Here is an 18,520-nt window from a genome sequence, read left to right on the forward strand (position 1 = left end):
TATTTTTATTTCTGTAACTACTATTATATTTCCTAAAACATCCATTATATAGATTTTTTTTTGTTCTCTTTGTATCAAAGGACACTTCCTGACACCGCCTTTGTCAATATTTTTGCTTCTGATTTAAATTCTGCCCTCACTCCTTTCTTCTTAAAGTGTCTCTGTCCATCACCCCTCCCTGCCACTCTCTGATTCTGGGGTTCTTCCTGCTGCCCAAACATAAATAAGCATCTTGGTGATTTTATTCCATTTCCTTATTCCATTCACTCACTTCTGAACCAAAAAATTGTTTAGGTATTTTTCATTCTAACAAAAATGAAAAGAATTTTCATTTCATATTCCCTTTTATCCCTGCTGTTGTTTAACACAAGATGTCTTACAAGTAATCTACCTTATCCCACTTTCTCATCACTCGTGATGCCTAAATCTCTTTGTAATCTGGTGTCTGATCTGTAATATAATAAAACCTCTTGATCCAACCTAGTGATTTAATCCTTCCTGAGTTTTCTCACTACCTTAAAATCTATTTCTGTTCAAATCTGCTCCTATTCCTGTTAGCTTCAGGCCCCTTCTCCCCTCAATCAGTTTTCAAGGCCAGTTAGGTTTCCCTGCATGATTCCTCTTTTACCTGTTTCTTCTTCATTTCTAAGCAGCACTTATGGGACCAGTTCAGGTTTTTATTATCTTTGGACTCTTAAAATAATTTTCAAACTGGTCACAAATTTCCAAAACTCTCTCCTTTATCCCCTAATGGTGGCTGGCTTAAACATCAACCAAAAGAATCAGTTTCTAGTGATTTTGGTGCTACCTAAAATGAAATAGCTCACCTGAAATGGCCGTTATAAAACAAAGCAAATAATATCAAAATCAACAAGAATAGCAAACAGTACCATTTACTGAGTGCTTACTGTGTGCCATACACTGGGTTAACCATTTTACACGTATCATCTCATTAAATTCTGACAACCCCATGAGATAGTGGTATTATTATCCCATTTTACAGATTTTAAAAAATGCCTTTAAATACCTTATCCAAGGCCATTCAGTTAATAATACAACAGAATTTTGAACATAGGTCAGTCTGACCAGAATTTGTACCCTCAATGCCTGTGCTGTTATCATTGCTGGAGATACTCACTGTAGACTCTAGACAAGGGATGTTGCAAAAGACGTTCAAGAGCTAGATGGCCTGACCTTAAGACTTGCTCTGTAACATTCCACTTATTCACTTGTACATGTGTTGAGAACTGCTATTATAAAGCAGGATGCTAGGATACACATGGAATGGAAGATGAGTGGGACACTGAAAACTTCAAAAATGAGCTCACAGTATAGTGAAGGAGGTAGATGTATATATGGATAGAACTAAAGAAGTTGGGATGAAAAACAGAGGGTGCTGAGGGGAGCTGGGTATAGCCCTCTACACTTGAACTGTTGCAATGGACAAATGGCATTTTAAATCCAAAGGGTGTGACTTAAAGTTGGATATCCTACATAGGTCCAGGAAAGCAAAGTAGTCCAGATTTCAAACTCATGGCAGTAGCATGACTCATATATTCTTGGAGATAGATTCTATGAGAGATTCTATGATTTCTTTTACCAGGCAGTAGAAGCTGGTGGAGATTCTTCAGCCAGGGAATAAAGTTAAGCAGTGATGGAGGAGGTTAGACTTACCAGCAGTGGGAGAATTAGAGAGAGATTGGAGGGAAGAATCTCAAATAATACACTCAGTCCACACGAGTCAACCAAGGAATGACTCATGGAAGAAATGAAATGAAGAAAAAAAAGATCAAAGTTATATTTGTTTTTTTAAGTTTATTTTGAGAGAGAGAAAGAAAGAGAAAGAGAGAGAGTGTGTGCAGGCACACACACAAGGACGGGGCAGGGAGAGAGGGAAAGAGAATCCAAGCAGGCTCTGCACTGTCAGCACAGAGCCCAGCATGGGGCTAGATCTCACATACCTTGAGATTGGTAACCTGAGCCAAAATCAAGAGTGGGAGGCATGAGCCACCCAGGAGCCCCCAAAGTTAGTATTTCTACACAAGAATTGATGCAACTAGATTTCTTTATGGGATAAGTGTGCTAAGAAAAGCATTAATATAAATCAAAACTGAATTTCCTACCTTGAAGGGAATTAAAGTAATGGAAAGGAATTTTTTTTGTAGTACAGATTAAGAATTTAGTTGGAGTTAGAGGTACTAACCACCATTATTTGGTCATTCTAATGTAGATCATTACACCAACAACTGAAAATAGTCTTAGAACTTTGGAAATGAGTCAAGGTCAGATATTAGCCCTGCAAGTCACTTATATCCTTATCACTCCCATTGCTCTCTGTACAAAAGCAACATCAGCACATCCTGTGAGCTTTTAGACATGCAGAACCGCAGGCTTTTCCTTATGCTCTGGAATAGAATCTGCATTGTAACAAGGTCTCTTACATGATTTACATGCATAAAGTTTGAGAAGCACTGTTTTACTTAAAGACACAGCATAGATGAGATAAGGGGGGAAACAGATGAGAGATCCAAGGATAAAACTATTCCACTTTGGGAGATAGGCTAACAATTAGCAATAGAGAGGAGAAAAAGGCCAAGAGAAACATTTCACAAAACATGTCAAAGAAAGAGTTCAATAAAGACGGTGGCTAACAATTCCACTGAGAGGTTAAAAAGTTAAGAACTGAGGGGCATCTGGGTGGCTCAGTTGTTTAAGTCTCTGACTTCAGCTCAGGTCATGAGCTCAGTTTGTGGGTTTGAGCCCCTCGTGAGGTTCTGTGCAGACAGCTCAGAGTCTGGAGCCTGCTTTGGATTCTGTTTCCCCCTCTCTCTGCCCCTCCCCCACTCACACTCTGTCTCTCAAAAATAAATTAACATTAAAAAAAAAAAGAGTATGAACTGAGAAAACACTTCTAGATTTAGCAATTCATTGGTCATTGGTGACCACAAAGAGATATTTCAATGGAATGGTAAAAAAGGAAAGGAAACCAGTGAAAGGGAAAAAAGATTGTAGGGGTGGAACAAAAACCAGGTATGAGAGAACAGACCACTCTGAAAAGTACTGGAATGAAGAGACTGAAAAATAGCTTGGAAGAGCTAACAGAATTAACAGAAAATGTTGTTTGGTGATAGAGAAATCTTCAACCTATTTGCAAGCAAGAGGCATGGTCCCAATGGCAGTGAAGGGGTAAATTTGAGAGTAAAGTCTTAAGGAATGTGGAAGGGACAGGATGATGAGCACAGTCTCGAGTCAGAAATGTGCTCCTTGGAAAGAAGAGAAGGAGGATGAATCTGGGGTGAAGAACGAGTGAGCTGATGGTGGATAATCTAAATTTCCTTAGTTTTGCAGAAGCCGGGATGGACTGGAGTAGGAAAAGAGCCAGGGAAAGAAGCCAGGATGCTATTTCCAGGATCCAGGGTATGGTGACAAGTGTCTGAATTAGAATTATTGGCACGAATGTGAAGAAGTAGAAAATAAAGACATTGATGTACTTCCCAAAGGCAGAACCATTATAACTTGGGGGCTTATTAGCTATAGGAGAGGAAAAATAAAAAATGAATCAAGATTCAAGCTAGAGTGAATGGAGGAATGAAGGTACTTCAGCAAGTACTAAGACGTGGACCTGAAATATCAAGAGAAACAGTAGGAGTTCAATTTTGTCATGTGAAGTTTGAAGTACTGGTGAAACTAAAGTGAAAATGCTGCTGTTTTACTTTTTATTCATTCAGTATGTATCGACTGAGGGCCTATTATGTGCCAGTTGCTGATCTAGGGACTGGGAAGATTAAGTTGGTTATGATACACATGGTTCCTGTCCTCACAGAGCTTAAAATTTACATGGAAAGACAAATGGATAATAAGGCATTGGGCTCAATCGAGAATTCAGACATCAAAAATATTTGCTTCTTAAAAACCTGGGGGGCGGGGGGACACAAAAAAACAAAGGCCAGAGCCTGCTCTGGACCAGCCCAAAAGGAGGACCCTCATTCTACATTAACAGTAAATAACTACAGTATGAAAGTGTCAGAAAATGTGAAAATGATTTCTAAACAAATCATAAAGCTTTAATAAGTTGGCAAAGGAGTGAGAACTAAAGCAATCTTGAACACTTTAACAAGTTGGAAACATGGGAAGGAAAAAATAAGCTATTAATGAGTGAATAAATTTGGTTAAAAACATGTTTTACTCTTCATTGGGGCCAATTTGGAAAGGTTTCTTTTGCCCTTAGATATATTGAGGACAAATGTGTACATTCTTCCATTCAAAGAGTAAAAACACATCTACTTTCCAATGTGAATTCAGGAAAGGATTTAGGAACATGAATACCCATATGGACCCTATGCAAACAGTAACAGAGCCCTGTGTTATGAAGGATAACGTGATACGCCATTAATATTTCCAAACTTAAAACAAAATGAAACATAGGGGTTTTCTCACTTGGAAACTTACTGCATTGAGCTTTCATAGATTAAGTCGAAATCCAAGTATAAAGACAAAAAAATTTTCTTTGTATAGGATAAATAGGGCTGTATGCATCAATGAGAAAGGATGCCAATATTACACAGAGTGCCAGTATTAGAATTCAGTGCATTACACTGATGCCAGTTGGTGTTCCTAATGCAAGCCAAAGGCATTCAGATTCCAATGATTATTTAATAAAGTACTCCTGAAGGCAAAACTCAGCTATATTAATCTTCTGGTTTTCAAGAAGCAATCATTCCCTATAGTTACTATTATTCTAACCTACTGGCTTAGTCAAAATTCTAAAACAAACAAAAAAACCCCAGCATCTTGTAGGGTAGATTTCTCCAAGTCTGCTTCTAATTACATTCATTTAGAATCCTGGTGGATTTATTTGGGTGTTTATAATGTGCACAGTAGTTCTAGGGCCTTTCAACAAGGACCACTATTTTTTCTCAGCTACCACAAAGACTTTAAATTTCAGCTTTTTATTAACGGTACTAACTAGGAAGAAAGGAGGCATGTTAAATGAAATCCGTAAGTACTCCAAATGCTTTCTTTTAAGCGTTACCATTGAATTCTTCCCTGTTAGTCATGTCCTAAGAGTTTCCTATTTTTGCCCAGGATATCTTGATTGTCCCATTCATCCAGGTTTCAAAGTTTACAAGTATCTTGATATGTTATTATTGAATCTTAAGAAAAACACTTTATGCTAAGTAGAATTATCAATTTTGACTATTGTGATTTAATGGGCATGGCTCCATCTATTTGATGACAAGAGTAAAGCCAGGGTGTGTGGGAGATGAACAAGGGGGTTAGGGAGAGATACATGCATGGTCTGAGTAGCTTGGGTCTTCTAATCAATTGCCTTGGTTAATATCCTAGCTTCATCAGACCATCTGTTCCTCTCCTTCTCCCTGTATTATCTCTTTGTGCTATCAAACCATGGCAACATCTGTCAATTAGAATCAGTATCAGATAAATTCCTTCATGAAGGGTAAGGCCAAATGGAACTGAACGAAAAATTTGAGGACAGGGGAAGAAATCATGTCCAAAGCATGCTCTATGGATTTGTGGGTTAGTTAATTCCATGAATTTATCAAGCAAGTTAAGTAACTATTAAAATCAGCTTCATTTTGCTACAAGAGCTCCACATTTCCTTGCTTCCTTTTTTTTGTTTCCCCTTCTGTCTTTAAATTAGAAACTCAAGAAACTGAAAAGGAGTAAGAAAGCAATCCGTAAATGTTAACCTTCTCAGCATGGTACCCTGGATCAATCCAGTAAAAGCTGGAATTACCACATGAAAGCCTATTTTGTCAAGAGTCCATTTTCCAAACAAAGTAAGTTAATGGACTTAGTGGTGGGTGATAAAGGAACATTTTAGTTTCTTTGAAACATCTCAAGCTTATTTTTCAAGAAATTTGGTTTTGGCACTATCTTCTACATGGGTTTTTCCAATAATTTCTTCCTTCAGAACTATGAACATGTGAAGGAAAATCTAATTTTTTTCTTAGTCTAAATTTCCTAATGAAAGTCATATGAAAGGTACTCTTGAGAACTTAGGAACATTTTTAAAGGTCTTTTTTGGTTCAATTTAGACAAATAAAAATAAAACACTACACAAGAGATTATGTCCAAAAGTATATGAAAAGTATATGAAAAGTAATAGTGGATATTAAGACTCTAGTAAGATGCTGCTATGCTAGAACAGCGAAAATGCAAAATGCTGACAACATGAAATGCTGGTGAGGACATAGAACAATCCGAATTGTCCTATTGCTTATAGGAGTATAAATGGAAAAGTTAGGCGAAAAAAAAAGTTAAACATACATTTCCCCTGTGACCTAGCTATTCCACTTCTAAATATTTATATAAGAGAAATTAAAACATAGGTCTAAAAAGTCTTAAAGAAAAACATTTCTAAAATCTCAATTCATAATAACCCAAAACAAGACATACGTAAGTACCCACCAATAAAAGACTAGATAATAAATTCTGGAATATTCACGTAACAGAATACCACTCAGAAGTGAAAAAAGAATGAGAGGTACCTGGGTGTCTCAGTGAGTTAAGCGTCAGACTTCAGCTCAGGTCATGATCTCGAGGCTCGTAAGTTTGAGCCCCACTTTGGGCTCTCTGCTCTGTCCCCCTCTTTCTCTGTCCCTCCCCACTTGTACTCTCTCTCAAAACTAAACAATAAAAAAAAAGGAATGAACTATAACACACACAATGTCATGAATCGCAAAAACATGCTGAATGAAAACAAAGGGACACATAACATGCTGTATGATTTCATTTATGTACAATTATAGATTAGGCAAAACTTATCTACAGTGATGGAAATCAAATCAGTGGTTGCTTCTTGAGAAAGGTACTATCTGGGGGAATGAAAAGGTTCTATTTCTTGATGGGGCATAGAATACATGATTATGTGCATTTTTCATATCTGATCAAATAGTGCATTATATTGGATTTAAATTATACCTCAATAACACATTTTTTATTTAAAAAGGAAATGAGGGCATCTGGGTGGCTCAGTCAGTTGAGGATCTGCCTTCAGCTCAGGTCATGATCTCATGGTTCATGACTTCAAGCCCTGCATCAAGCTCTGTGCTGACAACTCAAAGCCTGGAGCCTGCTTCAGATTTTGTGTCTCCCTCGCTCTCCACCCCTTCCCCACTCACATTTTAACTCTCTCTCAAAAAAATAAACACTTTTTAAAAAATTAAAAAAATAATAAAAATGGGATGAAACTTTTAAAAATTTAAAAATCACTTTGAGTCCATTTAACTTTTTTAAAAAATTTTTTCATAGAATGCCTCGGTTGAAGAGAATTTGGAATCCTTGTCAGATGCAAAGTTTTGAATTAAAAACATTTTTTAATGTTTATTTTTGAGAGAGAGAGACAGAAATCTGGAGAGGGGCAGAGAGAGAGGGAGTCACAGAATCCGAGGCAGGCTCCAGGCTCTGAGCTGTCAGCACAGAGCCTGACGCGGGGCTTGAGCTCACAACCCGTGAGATCATGACCAGAGCCAAAGCTGGACACTTAACTAAGTCACCCAGGTGCCCCTGAAGTTTTGAATTTTAAAGGTAATGTAATAAATACTTATGATAAACAACCATTGTCTATCCCAGCTTCAGCTTCAGTACAGACCATACCAAATATATGTGCTGGATGGATGAATGGCAATCATTTGAAAATACATTAGATGTTTCTTATTTTGTCCAGTGCAGGAAGATAGGAGCTTCATTTCCAAACCTGTGCTTTTTGCTGTGTTTACATCTCTCCCTGTGTCTATGTCTCCAGTTTTCTCCAGCAGTGATTCTCAAACTTAAGTGAGCATCAGAATTTTCCAGAGGCTTGTTAGAACATAAATTACTGAGCCCCACCTTCAGAGTTTCTGAACATGAGAAGTGAATCCAACTGATTTTGGTGCTACTTGGTTTGGGGCAACACTTTGAAAACTACTGCTTCTAGTACTTCAACTGTCAAATCAAAGATCCATCCTCTTCCTACCAAAGATCAGTATTTCCAACTTTCAACCATCTTTCCTAACTGCCTTGGGCCTCATCCTTTGAGCTTTTATTACTCTTCTCACGGAAATTCCCCATTGCTATTTGGCTCATTCTCCTTTGTACTTTATTCTTTGGAAAGAAAAAATGCTTGTGTGTGTTTTCTATTCAGGTAGGTAGTAACTTCCTCATGGGGAAGGGCCCTCACTTAGTATTTTCATTCCCCTCACGCTTAGGACAGCCTGTATAGCTAATGGGTGATCTGTATGTGCTAATACCCCTGATATTTATACATTCTTCTAAAGCATGTACAGATACCAGAAAACCAAGAGGTAGGGGGCACCTGGCTGGTTTAGTGGATAGAGCATGTGACTCTTGATCTCGGGGCTGTGAGTTCAAGCCCCACGTTGAGTGTAGAGATTACTTAAAAACAAAAACAAAAACAAGAGCTAATTTACAGGTTAAAAAAATCTTTTGTTAGATGAATTACCTGTCATTGGGACAGTGACTCGGCAATGTCCAGTCATGGTGTGGGTTAATGAGGAACCCCCAGGACAGGAATACAGAGCTTGGTGACAGAGTGCCGACCACCAGCTGGAGAGGTTTGCGAGAGCGTGCTTTACCTGTGGAGGTAACATACGGGTAACAGTTTATTTTTATATTGGGGTAAAATGCATAAAAATGACTCAGGAAGATGATGAAGAATGTGAGCCATCAAGTGTCTTTTCATAGAGCACACCAATATTATTAATTTTGTGCCCATGAATTTAAGCATAAACCCAACAAAATATTATTTTGAGATTTATGTGTGTATGCATATATGTGTGTGTGTATGTATGTGTATGTGTGTGTATATATATATATATATATATATATATATATATATATATATATGCATATATGGGTAATGTATGGCATGTAAAGTATATCCAGTCATACCCAGGTTTTATTTCTTGTGGGTTAGGGATGTATATGAAGGTCTTAGCTATTACCAGTGAAATGAATAATGCAAGTGGATTCACTCAATTTCTTTTACAGATACAATAAAAGCATATTTGGTTCCCCATCCCCTACTCAAGACTATGAACTAGTGTTAAAGAATATCAAAGAATAGAAAGCTTAACATCTAGCTTGTAGGTTATATTGTTTTTTCAAGCCAATTTAGAAGCATAAAAATCCCTTGTCATACTATTACAGTAAGCATTTTTTTTTACAGTTAGTGTCTATATAGAAAATGTATGCACTTTTTTTTTTTTTTTTTTTACACATTCTTAATAATGCTGGGAGAGTGGAGATAATAAAGGAATCACGGTTCTTCTGATGGGACTAATTGGATTTGGGCAATGCCAAGAGATGGTGACAAACCACTTAAGATCTTCCAGCATATAAGGAGCAGATATTTGCATTTTCAAAAAATATTGGAAACTTCAGGATTAGGGGACAGTGCAAAAGAGGAATGAAGATTCTTTGCCATGGAAACGAACACTGGCTCAATAAAAAAAAAAATCTGTAAATAAAACAATAGAGTATCTAATAAAATTATGCAGAATATAAAACATTCTATATTTTCATTGGACCCTGTCTTTCATTTCATGAAATGCCTGTTGTATTTGCTATAGGAAGAATTTGTGTTATTTTAATCTAACACAATAGGAACTAATAGGAAGGTACCCTTTGTATGAGCTTAGTGAAAGTTACCTGAACCAAATTCCCTTGACAATTTTGTCAGGCTTGCTGCTTCTATTAGATTTAAGTTCTGTCAGTTGTTACTGTGGTGAAAACCCTTCTTAGCCAAGAATATGTATAACCAAGTAGTGGCAGATTGTTTCCTTGTAACATAGCTGAATTTATTAAAAGACATTTGAAATAATTGTCAAGGATAGCTGTTATTTTGTTGTAAACATGCATTTATCCTTCTCTATAAAATTTTCCAGTTCCACCTATGATACTACCTAGCATTACTATGATTCCAAGAGTCCAAGTCTGACTGCCTATGAGGGTAGATTAGAACCTGATGAGAGTGAGAGGTTTATGCTGTTTGAAAAAGCCCTGAAGGGATTCTGATATTCCTTTTCTAGCCCCTGATTGGTTCTCCCTAATGTAATACCACTATCTCATTCTACAAATGAAAACTAAGGCCGAGCTAAGTTTCAAGGGTATCCAAGTTCATACCAAGAGTAGGGTCAAGACTCAAATTTCTGTCTTCTGAACTGTACCTTTGTTTTGTTGTTGTTTTTTTTTTTTCTACATCACTGGCATAGCTCACCATGTATGAAGATAATGCCATTTAGAGACAAAAGATAAATTTTCCTTTCTCCAAGGGAACCTAAAGCCTACAAGACCAGAAAGTATTTATTTCACTAAGTATCGATCTGATACAAAAGTGATTAAAATGTATGTGGTAAATGCAAATATAAAATGAATCAAAGTTAATACATTAGTCATTATATCATTCTCAAATTCACATTACCAAAAAAAATTACACCCGCTGCCTGAAAGGAAAGGTGGGGTAGTACAGTATATCCTGAACAAAATGAAACAATTTCCTGAGCCCGTCATCACAAAGAGAAAAATAATTTCCAGACCAGTGCCATACAAGTCCCCACAAAGTGCTGAGTTGTAATCATTCTTTTGACGTCCCTTACACATCTTTGTGTTTTTGTATTAAGAAAGAGTTTGATGAATGTGAGGCCAGAATCCCATGGGTCCTCACTAATACTTCTTGACTCTATTAAATATTTTGAAATAAAGTCTTGAAATGGTGACTATCATTACAAGTTATAAGGAGTAACTGAAATTTCCCTGATGCTTTGGGATAATTTAAGGGGCCAGGAAAAGGGGTTTGTGTTTTTCAAAATGCTTGACTATTAACTGCTTCTCTAAAAAAGACATGAAAAACAACCGAAGGAGGGGAGGGGACTGTGGCAACCTATTTCTGGCAACTGGCTTGGCTGATGCATCCAGAGGACAGGATTCACAACTGCAAAGGGGAGGTTTGCTCAGTGTGTTTAAAGATCTGTATGCTCCCCCCACCTCCATGCCAACCCTTTAGAAAGATCTAACAAAGGAGACCCTTCGTTGTTTGACATTTAGTGTACTATGAAAGAGAAACATGATTAGGAAATATGTAAAGAATAATTGACATTAGAAAATGAAAGAGAAAACCAAACCTTTTTCTCAAGTATCTACAGTTAGGGAGATTTAATACCAGACAGTAAAAGCATATTCACAGCTTCTACAGCCTCTTACAGCAAGGGCAGCTTATTTGATCTGCGAAGCAATTTTAGTAGTGAAATTGGAAGATGTAAGGTTTTTAATCTTTCTCCAGTCATGTAGAAAAGGCTTCTACTCACTTATTCCACATGGCATTTACTTTCCTGTTTCATGTCTCCCCATCCCTGGGAGTATCTGTGTTGTGTTGCTATTGTTTCATGAAAGCAGTCCTTGCTCTATTTGTTCAACTGAATAGAAGAGGTTTTGAAGGAAGAGATGAGGAGTCAAGTAAAACCCAAGTTCCAACTCATGTAACATGCCTATAAATGAGTTACTCTTTTGAAATGTGAACAGTCTCCTTTAACAAAGGTTAGACATCAGATTTTGCCCTTAAGATCCGGAAAGCACAATAGTGCATGGGTTCACACACTGCCAAGTAGAAACAGGCTAGCAGGAACTAACTCTATGTGAGCACTTGTTGTGGGCCAGGCCCTGTGCTACGGACCACACATGCGTCAACTCCTTTAACCCTCACAACGGCCCTTGTATGCAGGGGAGAGGAGGTACACACAAGCCCAGTAATTTGCCTAAATTCCTCACGTTTGTATGTAGTGGTGCTGGGAGAAGGTCCCAAGCAGTCTCTACAGCCAGACCATAATACTTGCAAGGAGGGTTATCTGTTGACACAGAGCCTGCTGTGCTGTATATTCTAATCCATGTTCCTAAGGCTTCTCCAATGCACTTGGTCTCCGTGGGTAGAAATGAGAAGGCATGGCTTAAAGTTAATAAAAGCTTAAAAATGAACAAAATATACCTGAGCATGACTTCTTTTGACTTGGAGGAGGGGCAGGCCGCACAACAATCAGATACTTCGGTTCTGCATCTGGAAATGATAACATTATTTCTTCAGTAAAATTCTCTGAGAAGGAGCAACATTCACGACAGTACATCCATGTCCTGACTCAACGTTCCCCGGAATTAGTCATCATAACCACAGCACCAGTGGATGACAGGACCCAGGAATTCAGAAAGTTAATACCTCCTGAGATGGTTCAGTCCACTAAGTCTTTTAAATGAATATTAAATCCAGATTTTCAAAACCAAATGGACAGGAGTCGGGGAGAAGTCTTAAAAGAATCTTGCTAGACACAGATTTCATGTCACATTTTCATCAATTCTTTCCTCTGCAAAGAGGTTTTCTTTTAATCTGATCATACCCATTTTGTTACCCTATTCTTCACACTCTTCTGATGCTTCAGAATCAGAGAAGGAAAATCATCCTTTCATAAGACACAACAGGGTCTCACATGCTGTGTGATCTGAAACTGCTCACTTCTCTGTTAATATCAATATTCTTTTTTTTAATGTTTCTTTATTTTGAGGGAGAAGGAGGGGGAGGGACAGAGAGAGGAGGAGAGAATCCCAAGCAGGCTCTGCACTGTCAGCTCCGAGCCCAACGCAGGGCTTGATCTCATAAACTGTGAGACCATGACCTGAGCCGAAATCAGGAGTTGGACGCTTAACCCACTGAGCCACCCATGTGCCCCCACAATATGAATATTCTTAATGTTCCTTTTTTTTAATCCTACTTGCATAATTTCTCAGCCTGTTATCATACTCAACCCATCCTTTTCATGAGCAATTTTTAAATAGAGTCACCATTTTGTGTTGGTATACTTTCACTAAAATATGCCAATGGAAAATAAAGAAAATCTTTTAAAAATATTTAGCTTTTAAATAAATGATGTTTAAACAATCAGTATGCACTACATCAGGAACTAATAATTTATCAAATAATTTTTAAAAAATTTTTAATGTTTATTTTATTTTGAGACAAAGAGAACATGAGCAGGGGAGAGGCAGAAAGAGAGAGAGAGAGAGAATATCCCAAGTAGGCTTCATGCTCAGCTCAACCCAGGGCTCAATCTCACAAGTGTGAGGTCATGACCGGAGCTGAAATCAAGAGTCAGACACTTAAGCAACTCAGCCACCCAGGTGCACCCAAAAGCTTTTTTTTTTTAATTGATGTTTCCAAGATGGTTGATTTTAATATATATAAATAAGCCAAATGCACATTGGGCATACTAACTAGCATTTCCTAAGCACTTCTACTGGACTGATTGATGAATCTTATCTACAATAGTTCCTCAGTAACTTTGGATCCTGAAATTCATTCTACACCCAATTTCATTTGGATGCTGCAGTCAACAAGAGTTCACCTCTGCTTGCTCAGGCAGACCTCACATCTTCGTTTTGTTTTTATTCTGAGTGCAAACAGCTCCCCTCTCCATGAGTTTGGAACCGAGGTTTCTCTGCCCAAGGTTTTACAGAGCTGACCTCCTTCTCAGATACAGACAACATGGCAATTCAGCCACTTTTAATGACTTGAGACTGTCTTTTACTGGACACCCCATACAACCTTATTTGTTATAACCTGCTACAGTAATTACACTCCATAAAGTAAACCAGGTAACCTCTTGAACTGACATCAGAGCTTTGCCTGCTTACTGATCATTACCTCATGACCACAACACAGATAAGGGAATATTCATTATGTTTCAGATCTTGTGTTTGAAAGCCTATCTCGCTTAGAGGAGCTTATTCAAGGAACACTTAACCTAAATCAAGGTCCCTAATAAGAATATAATGCATTTCCTGATTTTATTTGGGATATAAAGGAAGAAATATTTAAAAAGTACCACATATTCAGTACTTTCTATGTGTAGACTATTTGTTAAGCACTTCACATTTGTGACTTAACTACTCCTCGTGGCAACCCTACTTGATACATACTATCATCACCCCAATTTGTAGATGAAGTTACTGAGGCAGGATCAGCTTTGTGGGCTGCAACATGCACCATCAAGAAGGGCCCCATGTCCAGAGGGGTCTCATGCTTGGTTTCATGCCCTGCTGTCACCATCTTGAAATTCTTAATAGTTAAATCTTTGAATCTGTGTTTTGTGAGGGAAGCCTGAAGGGACGATAAAGCACATGTGTGAGTAGACAGGAACCATATGCAATTCCTGTGCTTTCTTTCCTTCACATTTAGCTGTTGAGATGCCCTATTAGGCATAGCATTCTGAGGGACCCCTTGTGGTAGGGTCCCCTCCCTAAGGAAAAGAAAAACCTCAAGGCAACCTGGCTACATGCATATGGGACAATATCCCTCACAACCTTGTAACATGAGACCACTTAATCAGACTACATGTTTGTGTGTTACCATATATATGGGAGAAAAAGAAGTAGAAAATATATTAAAAAAAACAAACTATGCCATGTGGTGTTTGGGGCTCAGTTCCTTGGGTATGAACCCAAGTGAGCGGTGCCAGCAGGAATAAAGTTGCTTCTTGCAAAGAAAAGCCTAGTTGTTACAACTCTGTGTGAGAATCCTACTACACCCTGAGGCAAGGGGATTCAGCAAGACTCAAAGGTAAAACAAGGTGAACCTATTGCATCTAGGACTGAGGGAGAAGGTGCAGAGGGGGCCGAGAGGCCACACTGTTCAATCAAACCCACACTGGCTTCGCTGCAGAAAGAAGGAAATGGCATTTCAATGCCAATGGCAGAACAATCTTATAGTATCCTTTCTCATTCATGTTAGTTGTACCCTATTTGCCAACCAGTTCCACTGAAAATGATGACCTAGAAGCAAAGGGGAAACCAGAGCAAGGCCCGATTCCCCCCAATTTTCACATTTTCCTCACTCGTAATTAAGTCCAGGGCAGGGTTGTGGCAGCATGTCCACGCGCCAAGGAGTCAAGTAAAAAGAGCAGTTAATTTTGTGCACTTCCAGTCCTCTGGTAAGAATGAAGTACGTGTGCATGTATGAACTACCAAGAAAAAAGTGTGGCATTTCAGTGACTCTGCTTAGGAGCTAAAGGCCCAAATTTGCATTTAAAATTAGCATTGCACAAGGTAAAGATAACTGGCAAATTTCATGCTAATGATGTATAGTTTTAATTTACTTAATAGCATTAAATAGCAAATAAAATGATATCACAAGGTGAGAGAAACGAAGAAAGGAAAAATTTTATATTTTAGTATCTTTAATGACATTTTTCTCCTGTTTTTTTGAAACAAGGGCCTCCCATTTATGTCGCATTTGGCCTTGCAAATTATACGGCTATCTTAATCTAGTCCTCAATATGCCCTTTTACTTTTAATGTTCTTTTTTTAATGTTTATTTTTTGAGAGAGAGAGACAGAGCCAGAGCATAAGCGGGGAAGGAGCAGAGAGAGAGGGAGACACAGAATCCGAAGCAGGCTCTAGGTGGTTGGCCCAGAGCACGATGAGGGACTTGAACTCACTAGCCATGAGATCATGACCTGAGTCGCAGTTTGACACTTAACTGACTGAGCCACCCAGGCACCCCTACTTTTTTGGGGTTTTTTTGAAGATTATTTATTTTGAGGGGTGGTCAGGGGGAGGGGCACAAGGAGGGGAGGGGCAGCATCCCAAGCAGGCTCCACACTGTCAGTGCAGAGCCCAATGCGAGGCTCAAACCCAGGAACCATGAGATGGTGACCTGAGCCAAGAAAACAAAGGTAAATCTCTATGTTTCTTAAATTACCCTCACTGTGGTGGAGTCTCAGACCTAGCCTTTCATTTCCCTCCTTGATGCACATTAATTCAATTATGCCTCAGTGGTTTTAAAACAAAGTCCAGAAACATGAGAACAATAACATACATAGAAGCCAAAGATAGTGCCATGATCCAAGACATATGGTTACATGAGCAATTTAAAAGTAATTTTTGTTATGATCAGTCATTTTGCATAAAGCACAGGCTGTTACAGTCAATTACAAATTGGAACAGATGTGGGGAGCTGGGTGCAGTTATGTTGCCTCTCACTGCTCATTAGAAGCTTCCAACATTCATGTATTTCAGCAGACTCTGCACTTGGTTTGGAACACAGAGATGGAAAAATAAAACAACTAGAAAAACCAGAATTTCTATTTTTGTTATGTACTATGAAATTCTTTGTGGGATTGTAGCAGCCTGGAAATATATACACTGTAGCTTGATCAGCAATTCTGGCAACACATGCCAAAATATACTTCATTTAGAAAATGTGTATAATTAAAATGTCAATTTCAGCAAATTTGTGTAGAATGCGGTTACTTGAACCAACTTTCCATTCCTAGTAATTAAGCCTATATCGTGTTGTCGACTAATTACATCTAATTTGTTTAATATTTCAAATGCCCTGGAGGTGAAGGATTGGGACAAGCTTACTTTTTAAGACAGTGTACTATTGAAATCCTTTATAAAGTACTAAATTTTTTGATAATGCAAATAATCCTCCCATGATTGCCCTGTTTGATAAATGTCAATTATCACATGTTTATTAGAGGACAAGTATGTTGTAGGACACCGCTTCAGAATGAGGTCATAGCGAGGTTTATTTCTGCCTTGCGCGTTTCCACAAAATAAACATTTAATAAGCCAGCATGATCCTATAGGAAATCATGTAAAGGACTTGAACAAGAATAATAGTTTGCCCTTGCCATCTTTTTGACCATTTTGTCTCATATCAAACTAAATTTCTAGACATGAAAGCATGGACTCCAGAGCCTGGAATCAAATCCTGCTTTTTAGTTTGTTATACAAGGTGAGTGTTTAATGTACGTACATGTTTCCTCACCTACAAAATGGGAAGAATCATAGTACCTAGCTGCACAGAAGTCTTAGTGATGATTAGCTTGTAACAGTGCCTAACACACAGAAAATGCTAAGTTTTAAAAAATATTTTTATTTTTGAGATAGAGCACAAGCAGGGGAGGGGGCAGAGAGAGAGGGAGACACAGAATCTGAACCAGTCTCCAGGTTCTGAGTTGTCAGCACAGAGCACAACACGGGGCTCAAACTCGTGAACCCTGAGATCATGACCTGAGCCGAAGTTGGACGCTTAACCAACTGAGCCACCCAGATGCCCCAGAAAGTACAAATGTCAGCTATTACGATGACAATAATGATGATTTCTTGAAAGCAGAAATTTGCCTTAAGAGGCCCTGAGGACTTATAAAAAGGAAAGAAAAAGTTTAAAGCCTTGTTTTTTAAACCAACCACCACAGACTCCAAAATGCAAAAATATCACAAAAAAGAAACTTACACACCATACGACAAAGATCTTATATCCTGACCAAACTTTAAGCTGAGCCATTTTCAACAGGGCCCTGAGTCTTGGGGTTTTGTATTCATCTCTGTGTGGTCCGATTTTATCAAGAGTTTTGTTCAAATAGTTTAGACAGGATCCTCTATCCTCCATACTTGATCACACTTGACATCAAATGAGTTTCCTTAACCTCCACCATCCTCTGATCACCCCACCCTGCCCTTAGCAAGAGTCCGGTCAGGTCAGTTTAGCCAGAATCTCCCCCTGTCTTCTTCATCTTTCTTCTCAGTTATTTTCCATCCACTGACTCACACCCTGTTCCATGGCTAGAAGTACTCACTTTTCTTTATTGTATTCAGAATGCAGCTCAATCTCTTTTCCATGCTGCAAGACCCCATTGTAGTGGTCCCTATTTCCCCTCAAATAAAGTTTTGCCAACCATCTTTAACAAGTACCACTGAGTAACTTTTCCCTTCATGATACTCACACATATCAATGGAAAAAAATCCTAGAATATTGGTAAGTAGAATCGGTCAGCACATACTATGGCTAAGTGTAGATTATTCCAGAAATGTATCATAAAATGAAAATATACTTATTTCAACAGGTAACTAAGAGTCATTTAACAAAATTCAACACCAATTCTTTTTTTATTTTTTATTTTTAATTAATGTTTAATTTATATCCAAGTTAGTTAGCATATAGCACAATAGTGATTTCTGGAGTAGATGCCAATGATTTATCCCGTATGTAAAACACCAGTGCTCATCCCATCAAGTGTCTTCCTTAATGAGTCTTATCCATTTAGTCCATCCCCCTACCTACAACCCCTCCAACAACCCACAGGTTGCTCTCTATATGTAAGAGTCTAAGTTTTGTCCTTCTCCCCGTTTCTATGTATTATTTTTGCTCCCCTTCTCTTATGCTCATCTGCTGTGTATCTTAAATTCCTCATATGAGTCAAGTTATATGATATTTGTCTTTCTCTAATTTCACTTAGAATAATACCCTCTAGTTCCATCCACGTTGTTGTAAATGGCAAGATTTTATTCTTTTTGGTTGCTGAGTAATATTCCATTGTATACATATACCACATCTTCTTTATCCATTGTATGTATATACCCCATCTTTATCCATTCATCCATCGATGGACATTAGGGTTCTTTCCATACTTGGGCTATTGCTGATAGTGCTGCTATAAACATTGGGGTGCAT

General features: G+C 38.2%; 1 protein-coding gene across 50 annotated transcripts in view; it reads right to left on the reverse strand.

Moving 5' to 3' along the window:
- The window catches only part of LOC122491369 (ABI family member 3 binding protein), a 264,385-nt gene that overhangs the window by 160,716 nt on the left and 85,149 nt on the right, over positions 1-18,520 (reverse strand). For all 50 annotated transcript variants that reach the window (XM_043594021.1, XM_043594029.1, XM_043594028.1 and 47 more), the window contains exons 3-4: positions 12,002-12,070; positions 8,465-8,597 (exon numbers count right to left, since the gene is read on the reverse strand). In XM_043594021.1, coding sequence (XP_043449956.1) covers positions 8,465-8,597; positions 12,002-12,070 — 202 coding nt within the window. The remainder of the gene's footprint in view (positions 1-8,464; positions 8,598-12,001; positions 12,071-18,520) is intronic.

The sequence above is a fragment of the Prionailurus bengalensis genome, chromosome C2 (assembly GCF_016509475.1).
Source record: "Prionailurus bengalensis isolate Pbe53 chromosome C2, Fcat_Pben_1.1_paternal_pri, whole genome shotgun sequence".
NCBI classification, from domain to species: domain Eukaryota; kingdom Metazoa; phylum Chordata; class Mammalia; order Carnivora; family Felidae; genus Prionailurus; species Prionailurus bengalensis.